We start from the raw sequence: 20,450 nt of genomic DNA, 5'->3' as shown, positions 1-20,450 counted from the left end.
GCAAACAGCTAGTCTACTCACTATTTCTTGAGGACAAGAAATGTTTCAAGCCCGGGGGAATTTGTCATGGTATAAGTCACTAGCTAGGGAATAAGTCATGCAAGTGGCGAGTGTCACATGCACATGGGTAGGTAATTATGTGGTTAATTCTAGAAGGAGGACAGTCATGTAAATAACCTCGCCTTGGCGGGAATAGACACGTGGTATCCTCCCTATATAAAGGACCGCACAAACTGTATGGATCATGCTGAATTTTTGAATCAAAACTCATTCTGAATTCTTCCTTAATTCTCTCCCTCTCTTTCTCGGATTCTATCTTCCTTTCTCTAGAGAATTTCTCTGGAACTCACTGTCAGATTCACTACGGTCTTACAGGCCGTTCTCATCTTTCTAGATTGGTGTCACTATTTTGTTTGTGAAATTTATCCTAAAAAATTTCAGTTATTCACGGTTGAGATTATTTATATCCTTTCTGTCACGAATAACTCTGGCTTATCAACCAACTGTTAATAATTTCTTTGTTTTAAATAACTGCAACAGTCCTATTATTGATTCCTTTTACACATGGTTCAGACAAAGAGTCCACAGAGAGAGGAGAAGTGGATAAAAATATTGTTTCAATCTCTCCATTCTTCATAGTTGTGCAAAATATGTTTGCTTACTCATTTAAATAATGGTGATTATATGCTTGATATGTTGCCTACTAGTAGAGCAAAGAGCAAATAATGCATTATATATAACTGTAATGTCTAACCAATAGTTTTAAATGTGCATTAGCATTCACAGAAGCAGGTTTGCTCAAAGTTGTCTTGTGACATCATTCTCTTTTTAATAATGTTAGGCTTATGGCACACCAGATATTCATAGCAGCTCTGGAGATCAAAAAGGTGTTCTGTGACATCTATTCATTGCAATGCCATGCTTCTACCATTTCATTTGTATAACTAAGTTTTCTGAAGGCTTTTCCATGCAATGCCAAAGGTTTACCAAGGAAGAATGAAAAAAGTCAAAGGGAATCACTAACATCAGCCGAGTACTTATTACTTACCTTCCATTTCTGTTGAACTTATTGGTTGATTTCAATTCTGGTGACTTTGTGTCTTTCTGCTTCAACAGAGAGTTAATTCCAACTTTGGTAATTTTGTGTCTTGCTGCTCATCCTTTGTATTTTGTGTTCTCAATAATCTCACAAGCAATTAAACTGTTCTATAAGGGCTGATGCTTCAAGAGATCATTCAGTTAATTCTTGAGATATAACTGGCCTATGACATGTAAACTGCGTTAATTCTGCTGTTGCATTATATTGGTGGTCACTATTTTAACTATTTCTTTTAGAGTTTTTGGCCTGTTTGTTGTATTAATAGGTCAAGCTTTCAAGGTAAATATATTTTCTATCCATTTTTCCCTTCCTTTTAATCAAAACCCTAAATGTGTTTTGTTGTCAATTATGCCAAAGTCTTAGGTAAGATATGAGTTATATGGATAGTTTCTAGGATCACAATATCCTATGGGTCAGTACGAGGTACATAATATAATAGGCGGTAGGTGGGGGTAGGCTTAGTCGATATGCTATCTAGGTTTGTGGTATGTTTTGAACATTCACTCAAGTTGATATTAAATTTATACTAATCAAATTATTTATCTTCTTGTTTTCAAAGTAAAAATTAATACTTTTATTAATGTTTTAAAATTATGTTGGTAATTCTTATCCTCTGTTTTGGTGTTGTGTCCATTGAGTTCCTCAATGTGATAACAATTAATATTATTTTAACTAAAGCAACAAAAGAACATCAAGAATTGCAAAAGACAAATAAAAGAAAGTTAAAGCCATGAACAAACGAACAACATGAGCGATCTTTGAAAAGCAAACAAAATTGCAAACTATTATAGAATAGTCATCAGAGGAGGTTAGCTTGCCTCTAGAGACAATGTTGAAGAAAACAAGTTGGAGGTAAGCCCATGCACCCACACGTACAATTTGGTTGTCATTGTGCGAGCTTCATGTGCAGTAGGTTGCCAACACATAATGTGTTTGATTGACCTTTGGCCACCATTGACAAACTTGTGTCTCTTAGATCTATGTGAGAGAGCATGCTTTCATACTAACAAAAAAAGAGGATCTTTGACAACAAATCATGCTAAAAGCCTAAAATATTTTGAAAATCTCGTTGAAAATTTGGGTTGCCAAAAATGGTGATCCAGTTTGCAAGCCAAGGCCATCTAGGTCATTTCGACCCACGGAATGGGTTGTTCGTCCCAATTCACAGCACCACCCCTTGTTTCATGACCTTGGTTTCTATGGTTATAAGGGCTTTACAAAATGTTGTTGCTAGATACAACAATGTTTTTTTTTTTTTTTTTTTAAAGTGTGGTAGACTATCTTGATGATGTGCGAGTGACCCTTATTCATATGACCTCCTTGGTGACTAGGGACCTGATGATGAGAGGTGACGCTGATGACTAAAAGAGAGTCTGGTGAGTGACGAGTTACTGTTAAGATGACTTGTGACTCTCCTTGCGACGAATGACCTATTTTGGTAACGAGAGTCTTGATAATCTAATCCCATGAGCTTGGTCATACCCTTCCGCTGAAGTTGTGTTTGAAGCTTTTGCTGCAATAAGAACTTCAAACTTTCGTGGTCCGTCTTGATGATAAATCGTCCCCCTTCCATGTAATGCCTCCATCCATCCACAACCATTAAGACTGCCAAGAATTCCTTCTCATAAATACTTAGCCCGGAGTGCCTAGGGCTAGCACTTGACTTAGGAAGGAAATATGCCTTCTTTCTTGCACCAGCACAACCTCGATACCAGTGCCACTTGCGTCAGTCTCTAGGATAAAGGGCTTGTCGAAATCTGGCAGTTTCAATTCAGGCACCCTACTCATGGCCCCCTTCACATCTTCAAATGCCTTCTCTGCCTTAGGCCCCCAACTAAATCCTCTCTTCTTCAGCAACTCGGTTAATGGACAGCTGATCACTCCATAATTCTTAACAAACTACAGATAATAACCTGTTAGCCCAAGGAATCCCCTTAAGGTCCTCGTTGTTGGTCTCGGCCAAAATACCATTGCCTCAATCTTTTTAGGGTCAGTGCTCACATTTCCTTTAGAGATTATATGTCCCAAATATTCCACCTGCCCTTGGCCAAACTCACATTTGGATTTCTTAATGAATAATTGGTGGGATCGGAGGATTTCAAGGGTGGTTTGTAGGTGCAGCAAATACTGGTTAAATGTGGAACTATAGATAAGGATATCGTCAAAGAAGACTAAGATGAATTTCCGTAGGTGGGGTTCAAAGATACAGTTCATGAGTGATTGAAACGTAGCTGGGGCATTGGTAAGCCCAAATGGCATTACCAAAAATTCGAAGTGTCCATGGTGGGTTTTGAATGCAGTTTTAGGAGTATCCTCAGGTTTCATCCTAATTTGATGATAACTCGAGCGTAAGTCGAGTTTAGAAAAGAATTGGGCATTGTAGAGGAGTTCATCCAAAAGATCCTCCACCAAGGGTATGGGAAATTTATCCTTGATTGTTATGGAATTCAGGTGGCGGTAGTTTACATAGAACCACCACGTTCCATCCTTCTTTTTGACCAACAAAACAGGGGAAGCAAAGGGGCTTTGGTTAGGCTTGATAATAGATTGTTGGAGCATGTCCCTAACCATACTCTCAATCTCATTCTTTTGGATAGGTGGGTATCGGTGGGCTCTAATGTTATCTTGTTCTGTATTTAGTTTGAGGTTAATTGAATGGTCAAACAACCGGTTAGGGGGTTGGGACTTTAGCTCAGCAAAAAGGTCCTCATATTTCACCAATAATTCATTAAGTAATGCCAAATGTCTTACTTGATCAGGAGGCTCTCCCAGGCTGCTGACTGTCAGATAAGTCTGCCCCTGCTCCCCTTATCCCTCGAGTGTGTCTTCCTTGGCCACAATTGAAAAGAATTGTGCCCATTGAACCCACTTCCCCTTCCTTACTCTCTTTAGCCCTTTTCTTGTCATTAGCTTACACATCCCAACTTCTCTTCCTCTAGTGATTGCCCCTCCTTCTCAAAAGACACTTCCGTGCGGTTAAAATCAAAACTAATAGGGCTTGCACCCTTCATCCAATCTACCCCCAAAACCATGTCGTAGACTCCCAATTGTAACAACCTCAAGTCGGTTTCGAACTTCTCCCCTTGCATCTCCCATGAGAACCCATTACAGGTTGAGGTGCTTAACACCTTCTGGTCGTTGGCCATTGTTACACTCAAGGGAGGTGTCCCCATTAACTGACATTTCAACCTTCTAGCAGTGTTTTCATCGAGAAAATTGTGGGTACTCCCACTATCAATCAAAATCATCAGGTTGCTACCCATGGCCTGTCCTCCTACCTTAATAATTTTATTATTGGCCACTCCCTTCAGGGCATGAATGGATATTTCTCCATTATCTCCCATGCTCACATCACCCCCATTTTCTTTTTCCTCAACTTCTTGGTCACTACCTTCATCACCTTCGAGCAACAGGATCTGCCTCTTGTAGGGTTGGCTGGGGTGGTATTTCTCTCCACACCCGAAGCATAAACCTGCTAACCTTTTTTGCTCCCTCAATTGATCTCTAGAGGGTGCTGGGTTTTGGCCAATAGTCCCCTTCACCCCGCTGTTACCCTTGCCTATTTGTCCGCTAAAATACCTCCCGCCTCCATTTTGGGTTCTTGCCACCATCCCCTTTGTTTGCTGCCTTTGCTTCCTCAACAAGGCTTCTTCTACCAATTCTTGTAACCGGGCATCTTCCGATGCTTGGGCCACAATTTGGGGTCTCAGCACCTTCACCATTGGCCTTAATTCATCATTGAGGCCACTCAAGTAGCTTCACACAAAATAGGCTTTGGTTAGATAGGGGTTGTGTTGAATCATGTAAGACCTTAGCTCCTCGAAACGTTTTTGATATGTCTCCACACTTCCCAATTGTTTGAGCTTATTGAACTCTTCCACAATGTCAGCCATGCTTCTTTCTCCAAACCTCCCACACAAGGCTTTAGTGAACGCCCCCCACGTCTGGTTCCTCAGTCGTATCACCCCCTGATACCAGGCGTCGACCTCCTTGTTGAAGTAGGTGGCTGCTAGAGGTACCTTCTGCTATTCCGGGACATTATAACATTCGAACAGCCTTTCACATTTCCTCACCCACCACTGGGGGTTAACACCTTCGAACACTAGAATCTCCATTCTAAGCATAGGGAATCCCTGGGGTTGATGGTTCATCGGACCCTTGGGTCCCCTTCCTAATATTCCTTCTTCTCTGCCCCCATGATTAATCTCCTCTTCCTGTATCTCTAGCTTGCAATCAACCCTGTTCCTTTGAAGGATATGATCTATCCCTTCCGTTGGGGGAAACTCAAGTGCTAGCCTTATCGGGTATTGATGGCCTATCATGGCCATGAACTATTGCATTTGTGCACCCAGTTCATCTCATACTCGAGTAATGGATCCTTCTAGCCTCCTTTCCATTCCATCCATGGTGTTCTCTACTCGACGATCCAGCGCAAGGATCGCTTCTTGATTCTGAGTCATACCCAACTCCAACTGCTCCATCTTGTTTTGGCACTCAACTATCACCACCCCAGTTTGTTGCAACTGGGCTTTGAAAATTTTCATTCGTGTCCCCTCTGCCCTGAGTTACCTTCTTCACCCATTGGCTAGAACCAAGCTCTGATACCAATATGTCACAACTTGGTTGTGACTGCCACCGCCCTCCTACTAATCCGATGGGGATTGTGTTAGGACTTGAGGGGTATTTTTGTAATAAGTAGAAGGAGAATGGAAGGCGGGAGAGGGGGTTAGAACTAACTAACCTACCTATGAATAAATAAGGGAAGGATGCAACAGAAAGGCAGTTTTTGGAATGAATAACAAACTCTCTTCTTTCTCATGTCTCTTCTCTCATCTCTCTCTATCTCTTTCTTCTCTCTTCCTAAATCTATTCTAAAGGAATTTCCTAGAAATTCTGATTCAACTCCAGCCCATTTTAGGGGCTGGACAAGTGGTATCAGAGCTAAGCCTTCTTTGGTGGCTTCTGGTGCGCAGTTAGAAAGTGACGGAAGGTCCGACTTAGCAACCACGAAGGCATGGCGGAAGGAACACGCCTGAAACAACTGGAGCTTCGCCTGGAGAATCTTGATGGATTAATGGGCTAGACGCAAGAAGATGTGAGGGCCCAACGAGAAGACATGGCAATCCAAAGGGAGGATATGGCGATCTAGAGGGAAGATTTAGCTGCCATCAAAGACAGTATACGGGAGCTGGAAAAGGGTCAAGAACATGCCGACTTTTATGGACAGAAGATAGATTGCATGTTTGCGATCATGTCGACATGGCCACAATTCTGATTGCAAGAAGAGTCTGTTCCAAGAATGGAGACAGACGTAAGAGGCGATGGAATATTACCGAGACCGGGAGGCTCGAGGGAAACGGAGGAAAGGAATGCATTGGAACGTGAAATCCATGGCAGGAATTCCGGGTCAAGATTTGATGGGGGACACCTGCCAACGCCAAGATTGGAAATTCCAATCTTCAATGGATCAAAACCACGCTAGTGGGTATGACGATGTGAAAGATTCTTTGAATTGTACCGGATAGGAGAACAAAGGGTGACGATGGCAGCGACCTACCTGGATGATACCGCGGATGCGTGTTACCAAAGTTGGAGGCAATCAGAAGGGGGATGGGTGTCGTGGACCAAATTTTCCAACGAACTGTGTGGTCGTTTTCGCGAACGGAATTTGGCGGACACGGTGGAAGAATTTAACAAACTGAAACAGCAAGGATCGGTCGAAGATTATCTGAGGTGGTTTGAGGAACTAAAGACGTTGATAGGAGCAGCTCATCCGAGCTTGCCCAAGTCATACTTCGTGTCGAGTTTCATTAGTGGTCTCAGAGACGATTTAAGATCCGTAGTAAAGATGCTGGGGCCAGTGTCGGTAAGACAAGTAGCAGAAAAAGCACATCTCCAAGAAGTAACATGGGAGGCAGTATTCAAGAAGAATAGGCTATGGCCGCAAGGAGGGTCGGTCGTCAACAGAGGGGGAATTCCTTTCGGGGGAAGCAATTTCAAACCGGGCATGGGAGGAGCAAACCAAGGAGGCGTTAAGAATGGAAATGGAATAGGAACAAACATGAATTCGACATTGGAGCAGAAGCGCCAATTAGGCCTATGCTTCAAATGTGGGGAAAAATATGGACCTGGCCATCAATGTAAGAGATTAATGTTGAAGATAGAGGCCTTCGATGATGAAGAGGCAGAAGAAGATACAGAAGAAGAGCCCCATGTTGAGGAAGAACAAGAGGATGATGGAGGACAAATCTCCTTTCACGCGTTGAAAGGGGGGCCTACGGGGAAGATCATACAAGTTAAAGGGCAGGTGGGAAGACGAAGATTAGTGATGCTGATTGATAGTGGAAGCACCCATAGTTTTGTGAACAAGAAAACAGCTCAAGATCTCAAGTGTGAAATGACCAGAACCAACCCACTATCAGTAACTGTCGCTAATGGGGACATAATGTACAACAACCATAAATGTTCGAATTTTAAGTGGGTAATGCAAGGAGTAGAATTTGTGGTAGACTTGAGAGTCTTGGAGTTAGGGGGGTGTGATATCGTGCTGGGGGTTGACTGGATGAAGAATGTAAGTCCTCTAACATTTGATTTTAAGAAGCTGGAGGTGACAGTGGAGGTTGAAGGCCAAAAGCTGACACTGATGGGAAGCCTAGATCAAGGGGAATGCAAAATAATATCGAGAAGGAGGTTACACAAGCTAATGAACCGAAAAAGGGAGCAGATTGCAGAATTATACTCTATTCATGCAATGGAGTATGAGGAGGAAGAAGGTGACAGTCCACAGTCTATGGGAACAGCAACAGCTACACTGCAACTTCTTCAAAAGGTAAACACTCATGATCCCTTGCGCTTATTATTGCATGAATTCCAGGATCTCTTCCAAGAGCCGACTACCCTACCACCCCAAAGGCCTTTTGACCATGCTATCCATCTTAAACCCAACACAGAACCTATAAATATTCGCTCATATCGATATAACCCTGCCCAGAAAACTGAAATTGAAAAACAAGTAAAGGACATGCTAAACAATTCTATCATACAACCCAGCCAAAGCCCCTTTGCTTCTCCAATCCTTCTTGTCAAGAAAAAAGATGGCACTTGGAGATTTTGTATAGACTATATACAGCTCAATTCCCTTACCATAAAGAATAAATTTCCTATTCCTATCATTGAGGACTTATTAGATGAGCTCAATGGTGCTGCCATTTTTTCTAAACTAGACCTAAGGGCTGGTTATCACCAAATTAGAATGAGACCCATCGATATTCCTATTCCTAAAACTGCTTTTCGAACACACCAAGGGCTTTATGAATTCACTGTCATGCCCTTCGAGTTAACCAACGCGCCAGCCACATTTCAAGCTTTGATGAACCAGATTTTCAGTCCCTACCTTCGCAAATTTATACTTGTTTTCTTTGATGACATTCTTGTTTACAGCCCAACCCTACAAACCCATCTATCTCACCTCCGAACCACTTTTGAGATCCTGCGAGTTCATCAATTATATGTCAAGATGTCTAAGTGTACATTTGCTCAAGGAGAGGTGGAGTATCTAGGCCATGTCATTTCAGCTAAAGGAGTGATTACAGATCCTAGAAAAATAGAGGCAATGGTGAATTGGCCGAGGCCTAAGAATGTGAAGGAGTTAAGGGGTTTTTTAGGCTTGACTGGATATTATCGGAAATTTGTCAAAGATTATGGAGTGATTAGTCGCCCTTTGATAGAGCTGTTGTGAAAGGACAATTTTCATTGGAATCCTAAAGCTGAAGCAGCCTTCGGAATTCTTAAACAAGCAATGACTCAAGCCCCTATTTTAACTCTTCTGGATTTTTCAAAACAATTTGTGGTTGAAACGAATGCTTGTGATAATGGGGTGGGAGCAGTTCTCATGCAAGAAGGGAAACCTTTAGCTTACATAAGCCAAGGGTTAGCTCCTAAACATCTTGGCTTGAGTGTGTATGATAAAGAATTGATAGCGGTGGAGAAATGGCGTCATTACCTAGAGAATAATCAGTTTGTGATTAAAACGGACCACGAAAGCCTTCAATTTATACTCCAGCAGTGATTACACACTCATTTACAACGGAAAGGAGTTTCTAAACTCTTGGGATTGGATTATACAATTCAATATAGAAGAGGGAAGGAGAATTTGGTGGCAGATGCGCTGTCCAAAAGAGAGGAAAAAGGAAATTACCAAGCTATATCAGCTGTCACTCTTGAATGGGTGAAAGAGGTGGTGAGAAGCTATGACCAGACACCTTGGGTGCAAACATTGTTACAGTAGTTAACAATAACACCTAATGCATAGCAGGATTATACTCTTATTGGGGGACTCATTAGGTTCAAGGGCCGCATTGTTATAGGGGAGGATGACTAGCTGAAGTTACAAATTCTGAGGGCCATGCACGAATCAGCAGTGGGTGGACATTCAGGGATAAGAGCCACTTATTATCGGGTAAGGCGTTTTTTCTATTGGCCGGGATTAAAGAAAACAGTGGTGAAATATGTGCTGGAATGTGATATATGTCAAAGATGCAAGCATGAAATAGTGGCTTTACCAGGTTTATTACAACCACTACCCATTCTAGATCAAGCATGGGAGGATGTCTCAATGGATTTCATAGAGGGCTTACCGAAATTGGAGGGCAAAGATACAATTTTGGTGATTGTGGATCGCTTAACTAAGTTTGCTCATTTCATGAGTTTGACACATCCATTTACAGCTCCAGAGGTGGCTAGATTATTGTTGGATTCAGTGTTTAAAATTCATAGAATCCCCAAGACCATTGTGTCCGATAGAGACAAGATCTTCACCAGTAAATTTTGGCATGAATTATTCAAGAATTTGGGGGTGGGTCTACACTTATCTACAACTTATCATCTAGAAACGGACGGACAAATAGAGAGAGTAAATCAATGTCTAGAGGCCTACCTTCGTTGTATGTGTTTTGCTAGGCCTAAAAGTTGGCACCGTTGGCTATCACTTGCTCAATGGTGGTACAATTCTACATATCATACAGCCATTAAACGATCCCCTTTTGAAGCTGTGTCCACCGTTACTTCTTGCCATTTCCAGTTCTACTGCTACAATGGCGGATGTGGAACAATATTTCCAAAAAAGGAGAGAAGTATTATTGAAGCTTAAAAGGGAATTAGCAACCGCCAATAGCAAGATGGTTCATTATGCAAACAAAAACAAAAGTGAGCGGCAGTTCAATGTGGGGGATGCAGTGTTTTTGAAGGTCAAGCGATTTTTACAGCTTGCTTTTATTGAAGGTGCAGTCTCCAAATTCAGCCCCAAATGTTTTGGGCCTTATACAATCATGGGAAAGATAGGAGAGGTGGCCTATCGGTTGCAACTACCAGAAAACGTGAGAATTCATCGGGTATTTCACGTATCATTATTAAAGAAGTCTAGAGGAGGAACAACAGCTAGTAAAGCTTCACTGCCACCATTAGAGGAAGGATTCTCAACTGCTGTCTTACCAAGGATAGAAGAGGACTCAGAGGAGCCCATTGAACCTTGAGCAATTGTAGACAAAAGGATGATCTATAGAGGAGCTGCCCCTTTTACGCAAGTGCTGGTCCGATGGTCTCATCTACCACCAGACCAGCCGACTTGGGAATACTTGCCAGACGTATTGACAAGATTTCCCCATGCTATCAGCTTGCTCTAAATTCTTGAGGACAAGAATTACTTCATCGGGGGGGGGGGGGGGGGGGTAAATTGTTAGGACTTGAGAGGTATTTTTGTAATAAGTAGAAGGAGAATGGAAGGCGGGAGAGGGGGTTAGAACTAACTAACCTGCCTATGAATAAATAAGGGAAGGATGCAACAGAAAGGCAGTTTTTGGAATGAATAACAAACTCTCTTCTTTCGCAAGTCTCTTCTCTCATCTCTCTCTATCTCTTTCTTCTCTCTTCCTAAATTTGTTCTAACGGAATTTCTCAGAAATTCCGATTCAACTCCAACCCATTTTAGGGGCTGGATAGATTGGTAGGGAGATTCAATCCTCCACTTGAGAATGGAGTCGACAGTAAGGAAGAATAGTAAGAAGCAAGAAAAGAGAGAAGAGAGATGAATAGATAGAGATAGAGAGAACGAGAGAGAATGGTTATATGAGAGAAGCAAAATCTCATGATTTTCATGCATGCCTTTCCCAATCGCACGAGAGGCATATTTGTAAGGCCGTTGGAGGAGTATATTCTCCTGACAAGTGGGCCCTCACCCATAACTGCCTAACAAACTTTGATTCTCACACATTCTACTAGACCTCTAGCACACTACGGTTACTGTAGAAATGATAAACGTATAATTGAAGATCACAACTAGCAAAAATTTAAAGAAAGGGCTCCTAATAGATTGCCTCCGTGACACCCCTCCATTAAGCTGATAGCCCAAATAGGTTGTCTTTGTTGTTGAATTTAAATCATGAAAATTTAAAGTAACTCATAGGAGTTTTGTGTTAAAATAGCGAAAACCACAATATTTGGTATGGACTTAATGAGGACTTTTAATTTAATGAAGAGGGGTCTATGCAGAAAGCGAAAATCATAGGAATCTTTAAAGGCATTTTTATACCACGGGCTGTCCTTGCTATTGGCCCAAACCATATGGGTTATGGGTTCAATTTACCCTTATAATATTATTTATTATTAGTAAAATTTTAAACTACATATTTTTGCTACTGATACATATAAATAAAAATGGAATTAATGTTGATCTTCATTAAATTGAAAACTTTGTTGTGTATGTGGAAAACATGGGAAAAACTTTCCTTAGTTTTTAGAAATAATACTGTGACAAATAGTACATATAATTTTCAAATCATAGTTGAACATAGGTGAATATCTTTGTTTGAACATGTTTTTCGATTAAGGTGTTATGGTTTGGGTCTGTTTCTTAGTTTTGAGAAACAAGAATTTGTACTCGGTTCCTAGTTGCAAACTTGGATGCCTAGTATGATACCAAAGTTTATTGTGCCCACTTGATTTCACATGCAACACTAGTTTCAGCTATCTTTAACATAATACTATCTGCAGGCTGTGAGTTGAACATATGATATTTACATAGTTGCTCTACTTTTTCTGAAGTGTTTTGATGTAAAACATTAGATATATTGCTTTTATACTTCTGCATTTCAATGAAATATATAAATCAAATTTAAAAATGGCTTTTTATAGTCTGGATGTTATTTACTCAATGTTTTGTTTGTTATTTCCCAGATCAATGATAGTCTATCAGAACAATAATAACAACAACAACAACATATCCAGCCTTTATCCCACTATGTGGGGTCGGCTACATGAATTCTAGACTTCCATGTATTTCTGTCTTTTGTCATATCCTCATTTAGATCCATATATTTCATATCAAATTTTAATGTCTCTCCCAAAGTCTTCTTGGGTCTACCTCTACCTCTTTTTGTGACTAATTGTTCCATTTCATCAACTCTCCTCACAGGAGCGTCTCTTAATCTCCTTCTCACATGACCAAACCATCTTAGTCTAGTCTCTCTCATCTTCTCCTCGATTGGCACTACTCCTACCTTATTACGAATAACTTCATTTCTAATTTTATCCTTTCTTGTATGTCCGCACATCCATCTTAACATCCTCATCTCCGCTACACTCGTCTTTTGCTCATGCGGGTATTTGACTGTCCAACATTCTGAGCCATACAGCAAGACTGGTCTTATAGCTGTCCTATAAAATTTTCCTTTCAATTTTAATGGGATTTTACCATCACATAACACCCCCGATGCATTTCTCCATTTTAGCCAACCTGCCTTAATTCTATGTGTGACATTCTCGTTGATTTCTCCATCTTTTTGAATCACTGATCCCAAATATCGAAAATGGTCTTTTCTTTGTAAGATTTGGTCTTCTAATTTTATTATAACATCATCCACTCTTGCATTTTTACTAAATTTGCATTCCATATATTCTGTTTTCTTTCTACTTAATTTAAATCCCTTAGATTCTAAATTGTTTCTCCACAACTCAAGCTTAGTGTTCACTCCTTCTTTTGTTTCATCCACCAACACTATGTCGTCTGCAAATAGCATACACCATGACACATCCGTCTGAATATCTTTAGTGAGTTCATCCATTACTAGGGAAAATAAGTATGGACTTAGTGCAGAACCTTGATGCAGTCCTATTGTAGTTGTAAATGATTCAGTATCCCCTCCGCATGTTCTGACCCTTGTCTCTGCACCATGATACATGTCCTTAAGGGCTTGTATATAGGCTATTTTGACTCCTTTATTCTCTAAAACCCTTCATAATACTTCTCTAGGGACCCTATCATAGGCCTTTTCTAGATCTATAAACACCATATGTAGGTCCTTCTGATGATCTCGATACCTTTCCATTAGACGCCTCAGTAAATATATAGCTTCCATTGTTGACCTACCAGGCATGAAACCAAACTGATTTTCTGACACCTTTGTTTCCTTTCTGAGCCTCTACTCTATTACTCTCTCCCAGAGTTTCATGGTATGACTCATTAACTCAATTCCTCTATAATTTTCACAGTTTTGAACATCTCCTTTGGTCTTGTATATAGGAACCAAAGTACTCTTCCTCCACTCATCTGGCATCTTTTTTGATTTAAGGATGGCGTTAAATAGTTGCGTTAGCCAGGAGATGCCCTCTTCTCCCATGCATTTCCATGCTTCTATTGGTATATTATCTGGTCCCACTGCCTTATGATTTTTCATCTTTTTTAATGCTTGCCTTATTTCATTTGAACTTATGCGTCGATAGAATGTGTAGCTCACATTCCCTTCAGAGTTACTAAGATGTCCCAACCTAATTCTTGTGTCACCACCATCATTGAATAATTTTGTGAAATACTCCTTCCATCTCTCCTTAATCGCTCCCTCATTTACTAAAACATTTTGATTGTCATCTTTTATGCATTTCACTTGATTTAAATCCCGTGTTTTTCTTTCTCTTGCTTTAGCTAATTTATATATATCCCTTTCTCCATCTTTTGTATCAAGTCGTTTATATAGATTCTCATATGCTTTTGACCTTGCTTCACTAACAGCTCTTTTTGCTACCTTTTTTGCTTCTTTATAATTTTTTTGATTTTCTTCATTGTTGTATTGATATACCGCCTTATAGCTAGTTTTCTTATTTTTAATTTTCAATTGTACCTCTTCATTCCACCACCAAGACTCCTTAAGGTTAGGGACTCTACCATTTGTCTCTCCAAGGACTACCTTTGCCGTGCTTCTCAGAGCATTAGCCATTTCTTTCCACATTTGGTTTGTCTGTCTTTCTCCATTCTATTCCCTTTTACCCCTTAATTTTTCTTTGAAGATTAGTTGTTTCTCCCCTTTTAAATTCCACCACCTGATTCTTGGATTTTGTTTTATGTGATTTTTTCTCTTCCAATTTCTTACTTGGACGTCAAGTACTAGAAGTCTATGTTGAGTAGTCAAACACTCTCCCGGTATCACCTTACAATTCCTACAACATAACCGATCCTCTTATCTCATGAGGAAGTAATCTATTTGGGTGCTTGAGGTGATATTTTTATATGTGATTAAGTGTTCGTCCCGTTTTTTGAACCTAGTATTGGTTATAATGAGCCCATATGTCATAGCAAAATCTAGGATAGATTTACCCTCATTATTAATTTCCCCGAATCCATACCCTCCGTGTACCTCTCTATATCTGTTTCCGTCTCTACCCACGTGCCCATTTAAGTCACCTCCTATAATCACTTTCTCTCCTCTTGGTATCATTTGTATGAGTCCCTCTAGGTCCTCCTAGAATTTTGCTTTTATCTCATCACCTAACCCCGCTTGTGGTGCATATGTACTAAAGATATTCATAGTCATTCTTCCTAGACTAATCTTCACCATAATAATCCTATCCCCTATTCTCTTTACATCCACTACCTCATCTATTAAGCTTTTATCCATAATAATCCCCACTCCATTTTTCGCTCCATCAGTTCCTGTGAACCATATTTTATATCCAGCTTCTGATAAAGTTTTTGCTTTTTTCCCTACCCATCTCGTCTCTTGAAGGCACATAATATTAATTTTTCTCCTAATCATCACATCCACCACTTCCGTAGCTTTGCCTGTTAATGTTCCTATGTTCCATGACCCAATCCTTAATCTATGATTTTGTTTTTGGCCTTGACTTTGGATTTGATTTTGTTTTTGGCCTTGACTTTGAATTTGATTTTGTTTTTGATTTTGATTTTGGTTTTGATTTTGATTTTGGTTTTGATTTTGGTTTTGATTTTGGACTAGCTTCTTTACCCACATCCGTCCAAGCAAATACGGGAACCCTTGCTCATTTATCACTACATCCGGGCGCCGATGCAGCGGCCCTAGTTCACTTGTTACTACACGGGGGCAGTGTAACGCGTCGCTATGAAGGGTTACGCCCAGGCCCAAACTATTTTTCATAATTTGTCTAGAGTTCATGTTTTGGATCCGACTAAGTTTTACGTTGGCTGTCGGCTACCTAACACAACCCTCCTCCTTTATCCGGGCTTGGGACCGGCAGTGGATAACATCCCCAGGTGGAGTTTATCAGAACAATAATAATCTCTAGAAATATGTGAATTAGTTCATGTCATTGCTAAGCCGTGACAATGGCTACTCTCCTAACTCAGTATGAATTAGGAAGTGCAGAATGACGAAACAGAGGAGAATAGAGAAGAAAGAAAGAGAGAATTTGAGGGAGGCGAGAGAATTTGAGGAAGAGTTCAGAATTCTTTCTTAGATAATCGATATCCTCTCCAAGAAAGCCTTGGGGAGTATATACACTCTATCAAGGGACACTGCCACAACAGATCATTCTCTCCCTTGTAGTTGTAATAAACTCCTTTGTCCTATTCTAGCCCTTACACGTGGGCAACCTCTAGCTTAACAAACTCACTAACAGAATTACAGAAGTAAAGGAATAACAAGAATTACAATAGTAAAAGTTATAGCAGTAAAAAAAATCAAAATTTCTGTAACTCGGTTAGCTAATCGTGACAATACCCCTTCCCTTAACAATTTTTTTGTCCTCAAGAAATGCTAAGGAGGCTGGCAGCTCTTGGATGCTGCTGAAGTAAACGGGGCAAGTACTCCCAGGTGTTGCTATCGATTGGTCCATTCTACCATTTTACCAATACTTGGATAAGAGGGACTCTCTGGTTGTAAACCACCCTTCTGTCCAATATGGCCTCCAACTCTTCCACCCTATTCTTTTGCTTAGGAAGTGAGGGTAGCGATGGGTTCACTTGCTCTGGGCCTACTGATCTCTTCAAGAGGGATACATGGAACATCGGATGAATGTGTGACTCCTCAGGAAGTTGCAAGCGGTAGGTCACCTTCCCAACCTTGGCCATTATGGGAAATGATCCAAAGTACTTGGGGCTGAGTTTGGACACTGGCTCTTGGGTGATTGATTTTAATTGGAGATACCTCAGCCTTAAATATACCTTTTCCCCTACCTCAAACTGCCTGTCACTCCTTCTTCGATCAATATATTGCTTCATCCTATTTTGGGTGGATGCCAGCTCCTGTTTAAGCTGTTGCAAGACTGTTCTTCTCTGCTGCAAATACTCCTCAACGGAGGCTATAGTAGTATGTTCTCCTATGGCTGGCAAAATGGGGGGCTTGTACCCGAATAATGCCTCAAATGAGAACATCTCTAGGGAGGTGTGGTGGTTAGAGTTATACCACCATTGGGCCAATGAAAGCCACCTATGCCAACCTTTAGGTTGCACGATACACACACACACACCTCAAGTAGGTTTCCAGACTCTGATTCATCCTCTCGGTTTGTCTATCCGATTGAGGGTGATAGGTCGTAGACATATTAAGCTTGGTCCCCAATGCCTTCATCAGTTCCTTCCCATAAGAGGCTTGTGAAGATCTTGTCACGGTCTGAAATTATAGACTTGGGAACTCCATGCAGTGCCACCACTCGATCTAGAAACACCCTGGCCACCTCTTGGGCTATATAAGGATGAGCCAACCCTATGAAATGAGTGAATTTGGTCAGTCTATCAACCACAACCAGTATGCTGTCCTTCCTTTCTAATTTAGGTAACCCTTCAACAAAGTCCATAGGAACACTAGTCCAAGCTTGGTTAGGTATTGGTAAGGGCTGTAGGAGGCCGGGATAGGCTACATTTTCATGTTTACACATCTTGCAGGTGTCACAAACCGGGACAAACTCCTTCACTTCTGGCTTGAGCTTGGGCCAATGGAATAGTTGTTTCACCCTAAGGTATGTATTCTGAATTTTAGAGTGTCCCCTCAAAGGGGACTCATGTAGGGACTGCAAAATCTTCTTCTTAAGGCCTTTACTGTCACCAATAACAATTCTGCCATTGTACCTCAACATCCCCTCCACTAAGGTGTAGCCCTCAACATCCTTAGGTTCCACAGCTAATCTCTCCAAGATCTTCTTCACGTGTTCATCCTCTTCATAGCTGTCTATGACTTCTTGGCACCACTCCGGAATCACAGTGGTGATGGCTGCAACACTCCCCTTCTCATTGCACCTTGAGAGTGCATCCGCTGCCATATTCTCCTCGCCCTTCCGATATTGTATCGAGTAGTCTAGCCCTTAGCCATTCCTTTCTTTTGTAGTTGAGTTTGTAATTTTTGCTGCAACAACAAAAATTACAAACTCTCATGATCTGTCTTAATTATAAATCTCCCTTCTTTTAAGTAGTGTTGCCATTTTTCAACGGCTACTAATATGGCCAAGAACTCCTTCTCATATATGCTCAGCCCAAGGTGCCTTGGGCTTAAGGCTTGGCTTAGGAATGCCAATGGCCTTCCCCCTGCATCAACACAACCCCAATTCCTGTCCCACATGCATCTGTCTCCAACACAAAGGGCTTGCTGAAATTTGGCAACCCCAAGACAGGTTGTTATGTTTAGGATCACTCTTGACAACTCAATCAATGTTTCCTAATGCCAATTCTCTCAACTCCTCACCCGAAATCAATCCAACCAACAGAAACATAAGACAAAAAGCAAGAACAGAATTTAAATGGAAGAAAATCAGAAACAATCAAGACACAAACCAAACAATAGGCACAAGATATATCCTGGTTCGGATTGCTTTAAAGCAACCCTACATCCAGCCTTCAAACACCCCAAGAGCAATCTTCTTATTACCGAGGATGATCAGTACAACAGCTTGAGAAAACCTCCTATTCTCAAGTACAATCATCACTCACTCTCCAAGATTACAAGGCAGTCTTGAACACCAGCCTTTTAAATGAATGTTCACTCGGTACAATAGAATAGAATAGTAAAATCTATCCCCTTGCCCTCTATTTTATAATAGGAGGCGGAACCCCAATGAAGACTTTCAAGTATTTACAGTTTACACCCCCAATTTATCACTAATTACAATTTGGGTTACAACTTCTATTTAATACCTCATTGGCCCTCAAAAAACACTGCTATAACTAATCTTATTTAACCTATACTCTAGACAACATTTTAACACAGGTATCTACTCATTGGTCCTTTCAATTTTTTAAAGGCTTCCTCTGCCTTTTGCACCTAGCTGAAATTTCCCTTCCTTAGGAGATCTGATAGGGGTTTACTACTGACTCCATACCCCTTAACAAACTGACGATGGTATCCGGTCAGGCTTAAAAACCCTCTCAAAGCTCTTATAGTAGTGGGTTTGGGCCAAGCCAACATGGCTTCCACTTTCCTTGGATTGGTGCTCACTCCTACCCCTAAAATCTGATGACCCAAGTACTCCACGTGATCTTGACCAAAGGCACTTTTAGACCTTTTGATGAAAAGCTAGTTGGCTCTAAGGTCCTCAAAATTGGCTATTAGGTGAGTCAAGTGTTGGTCCAAGTTGGGGGTATAGACAAAGATGTCATCAAAGAATACAAGTATACATTTTCTTAGATAGGGCTAAAAAATTTGGTTTATGAGGGATTGAAAGGTGGCAGGGGCATTAGTGAGCCCGAAGGGCATTACTAAGAATTCAAAGTGCCTATGGTGTGTTTTAAAAGTAGTTTTATGAACATCCTCAGGCTTCATCTTAATATGATGGTAGCTCGAATGGAGGTCAAGTAGGTCTTCCACAAGGCGTATGGGAAAGTTGTTCTTGATGGTCAAGGCATTAAGTTGGTGGTAATCCACCCAAAAACACCATGATCTATCTTTCTTTTTGACTAAGAGAACTGGTGAAGTAAAAGGGCTTTGGTTAGGTTTTATGAAGGATTGGTTTAGCATCTCTTTCACCATCTTTTCAATTTCTGTTTTTTGGACTGGGGAATAACGGTAAGATATAATGTTTATTGGTTTTGAATTAGGTTTAAGGTTAATAGAATGGTCCAAGGCTCGGGTAGGGGGTAAGGTGGTAGGTTCAGTAAAGAGGTCCTTAAACTCTACCAGTATTGATGTTGATAATGTACCTGATCAAGCTTTCCTTGTTGGGAGCTGATTGTTAGGTATAGTTCTCCATACATCACCTTCTCGGGTCCTTCCTCTACCGCCATAATTGGGAATAATTGAATCAGTTGGTACCATTTGTTCTTGAATACCTGGTGCAACCTCTTTCCAGTAATCATCTTACAGGTCCCAGTTTCCTTGCCCCCTACGAGAGTCATCTTCCTTCATCCCTTATCAAAGGAAACTTCCATTCTATTAAAATCAAAACTTATGGGGCTCACCTCTTTCATCCAGTCAACCCCTAATACCACATCGCAACCCCCCAATTGCAATAGCTTGAGTTTTGCTTTAAATTCCTCCCTTTGCATCTTCCAGCAAAATCCATGGCATGCGACTTACTTAGCACCCTACTCCTATTAACCACTGTCACACTCAAGGGCTGAGTTCCCGTGAGTGGACACTTCAACCTCTTAGTGATGCCTTCATCTAGGAAGCTATGGCTGCTCTCACTATCAATCAAAATTAGTAAGCTACTATCCTTCACCTTTCCCTCCACCTTGATTTTTGTTGTTAACTACCCCCTTTAGAGCATGAATTGAGATCTCACCATTATCTTCCTCTGTTTCCCCTTGAACCTCCTTTGCATCTCCTTCCAGTAGCAAAACTTATCTTTTACATTGATGCCCAATGTGGTACTTGTCACCACATTGAAAGCAAAGGCCAGTCAATCTCCTTTATTCCCTTAATTGCTGCCCATATGGGATTGAGCTCGAGCCCACTATATTCTTTACTCCCTGATTTCCCTTCACCATATCCCAGTTATAATTCTTTCCCCCAGTAGTGGGTGTCCCCAGAGCTACTCCTTTCTGTTGCTGCCTTTGCTTTTTATTAATGCCTCTATCGTTATTTCTTGTAATTGGGCACTTTTATGGGCTTGCTCCACT

At 40.9% G+C, this 20,450-nt stretch overlaps 1 protein-coding gene across 4 annotated transcripts in view; it reads left to right on the top strand.

The window, feature by feature from the left end:
- Positions 1 to 20,450, top strand: part of LOC127788699 (uncharacterized) — a 38,470-nt gene that overhangs the window by 5,854 nt on the left and 12,166 nt on the right. For all 4 annotated transcript variants that reach the window (XM_052317283.1, XM_052317282.1, XM_052317285.1 and 1 more), the window contains exons 3-4: positions 842 to 887; positions 982 to 1,033. In XM_052317283.1, the coding sequence (XP_052173243.1) occupies positions 842 to 887; positions 982 to 1,033 (98 nt within the window). The remainder of the gene's footprint in view (positions 1 to 841; positions 888 to 981; positions 1,034 to 20,450) is intronic.

Source organism: Diospyros lotus, chromosome 13, assembly GCF_014633365.1.
Source record: "Diospyros lotus cultivar Yz01 chromosome 13, ASM1463336v1, whole genome shotgun sequence".
Lineage (NCBI taxonomy): Eukaryota > Viridiplantae > Streptophyta > Magnoliopsida > Ericales > Ebenaceae > Diospyros > Diospyros lotus.
Note: the sequence above shows the minus strand (reverse complement) of the source record. Positions and strands in the feature narration are given on the sequence as shown.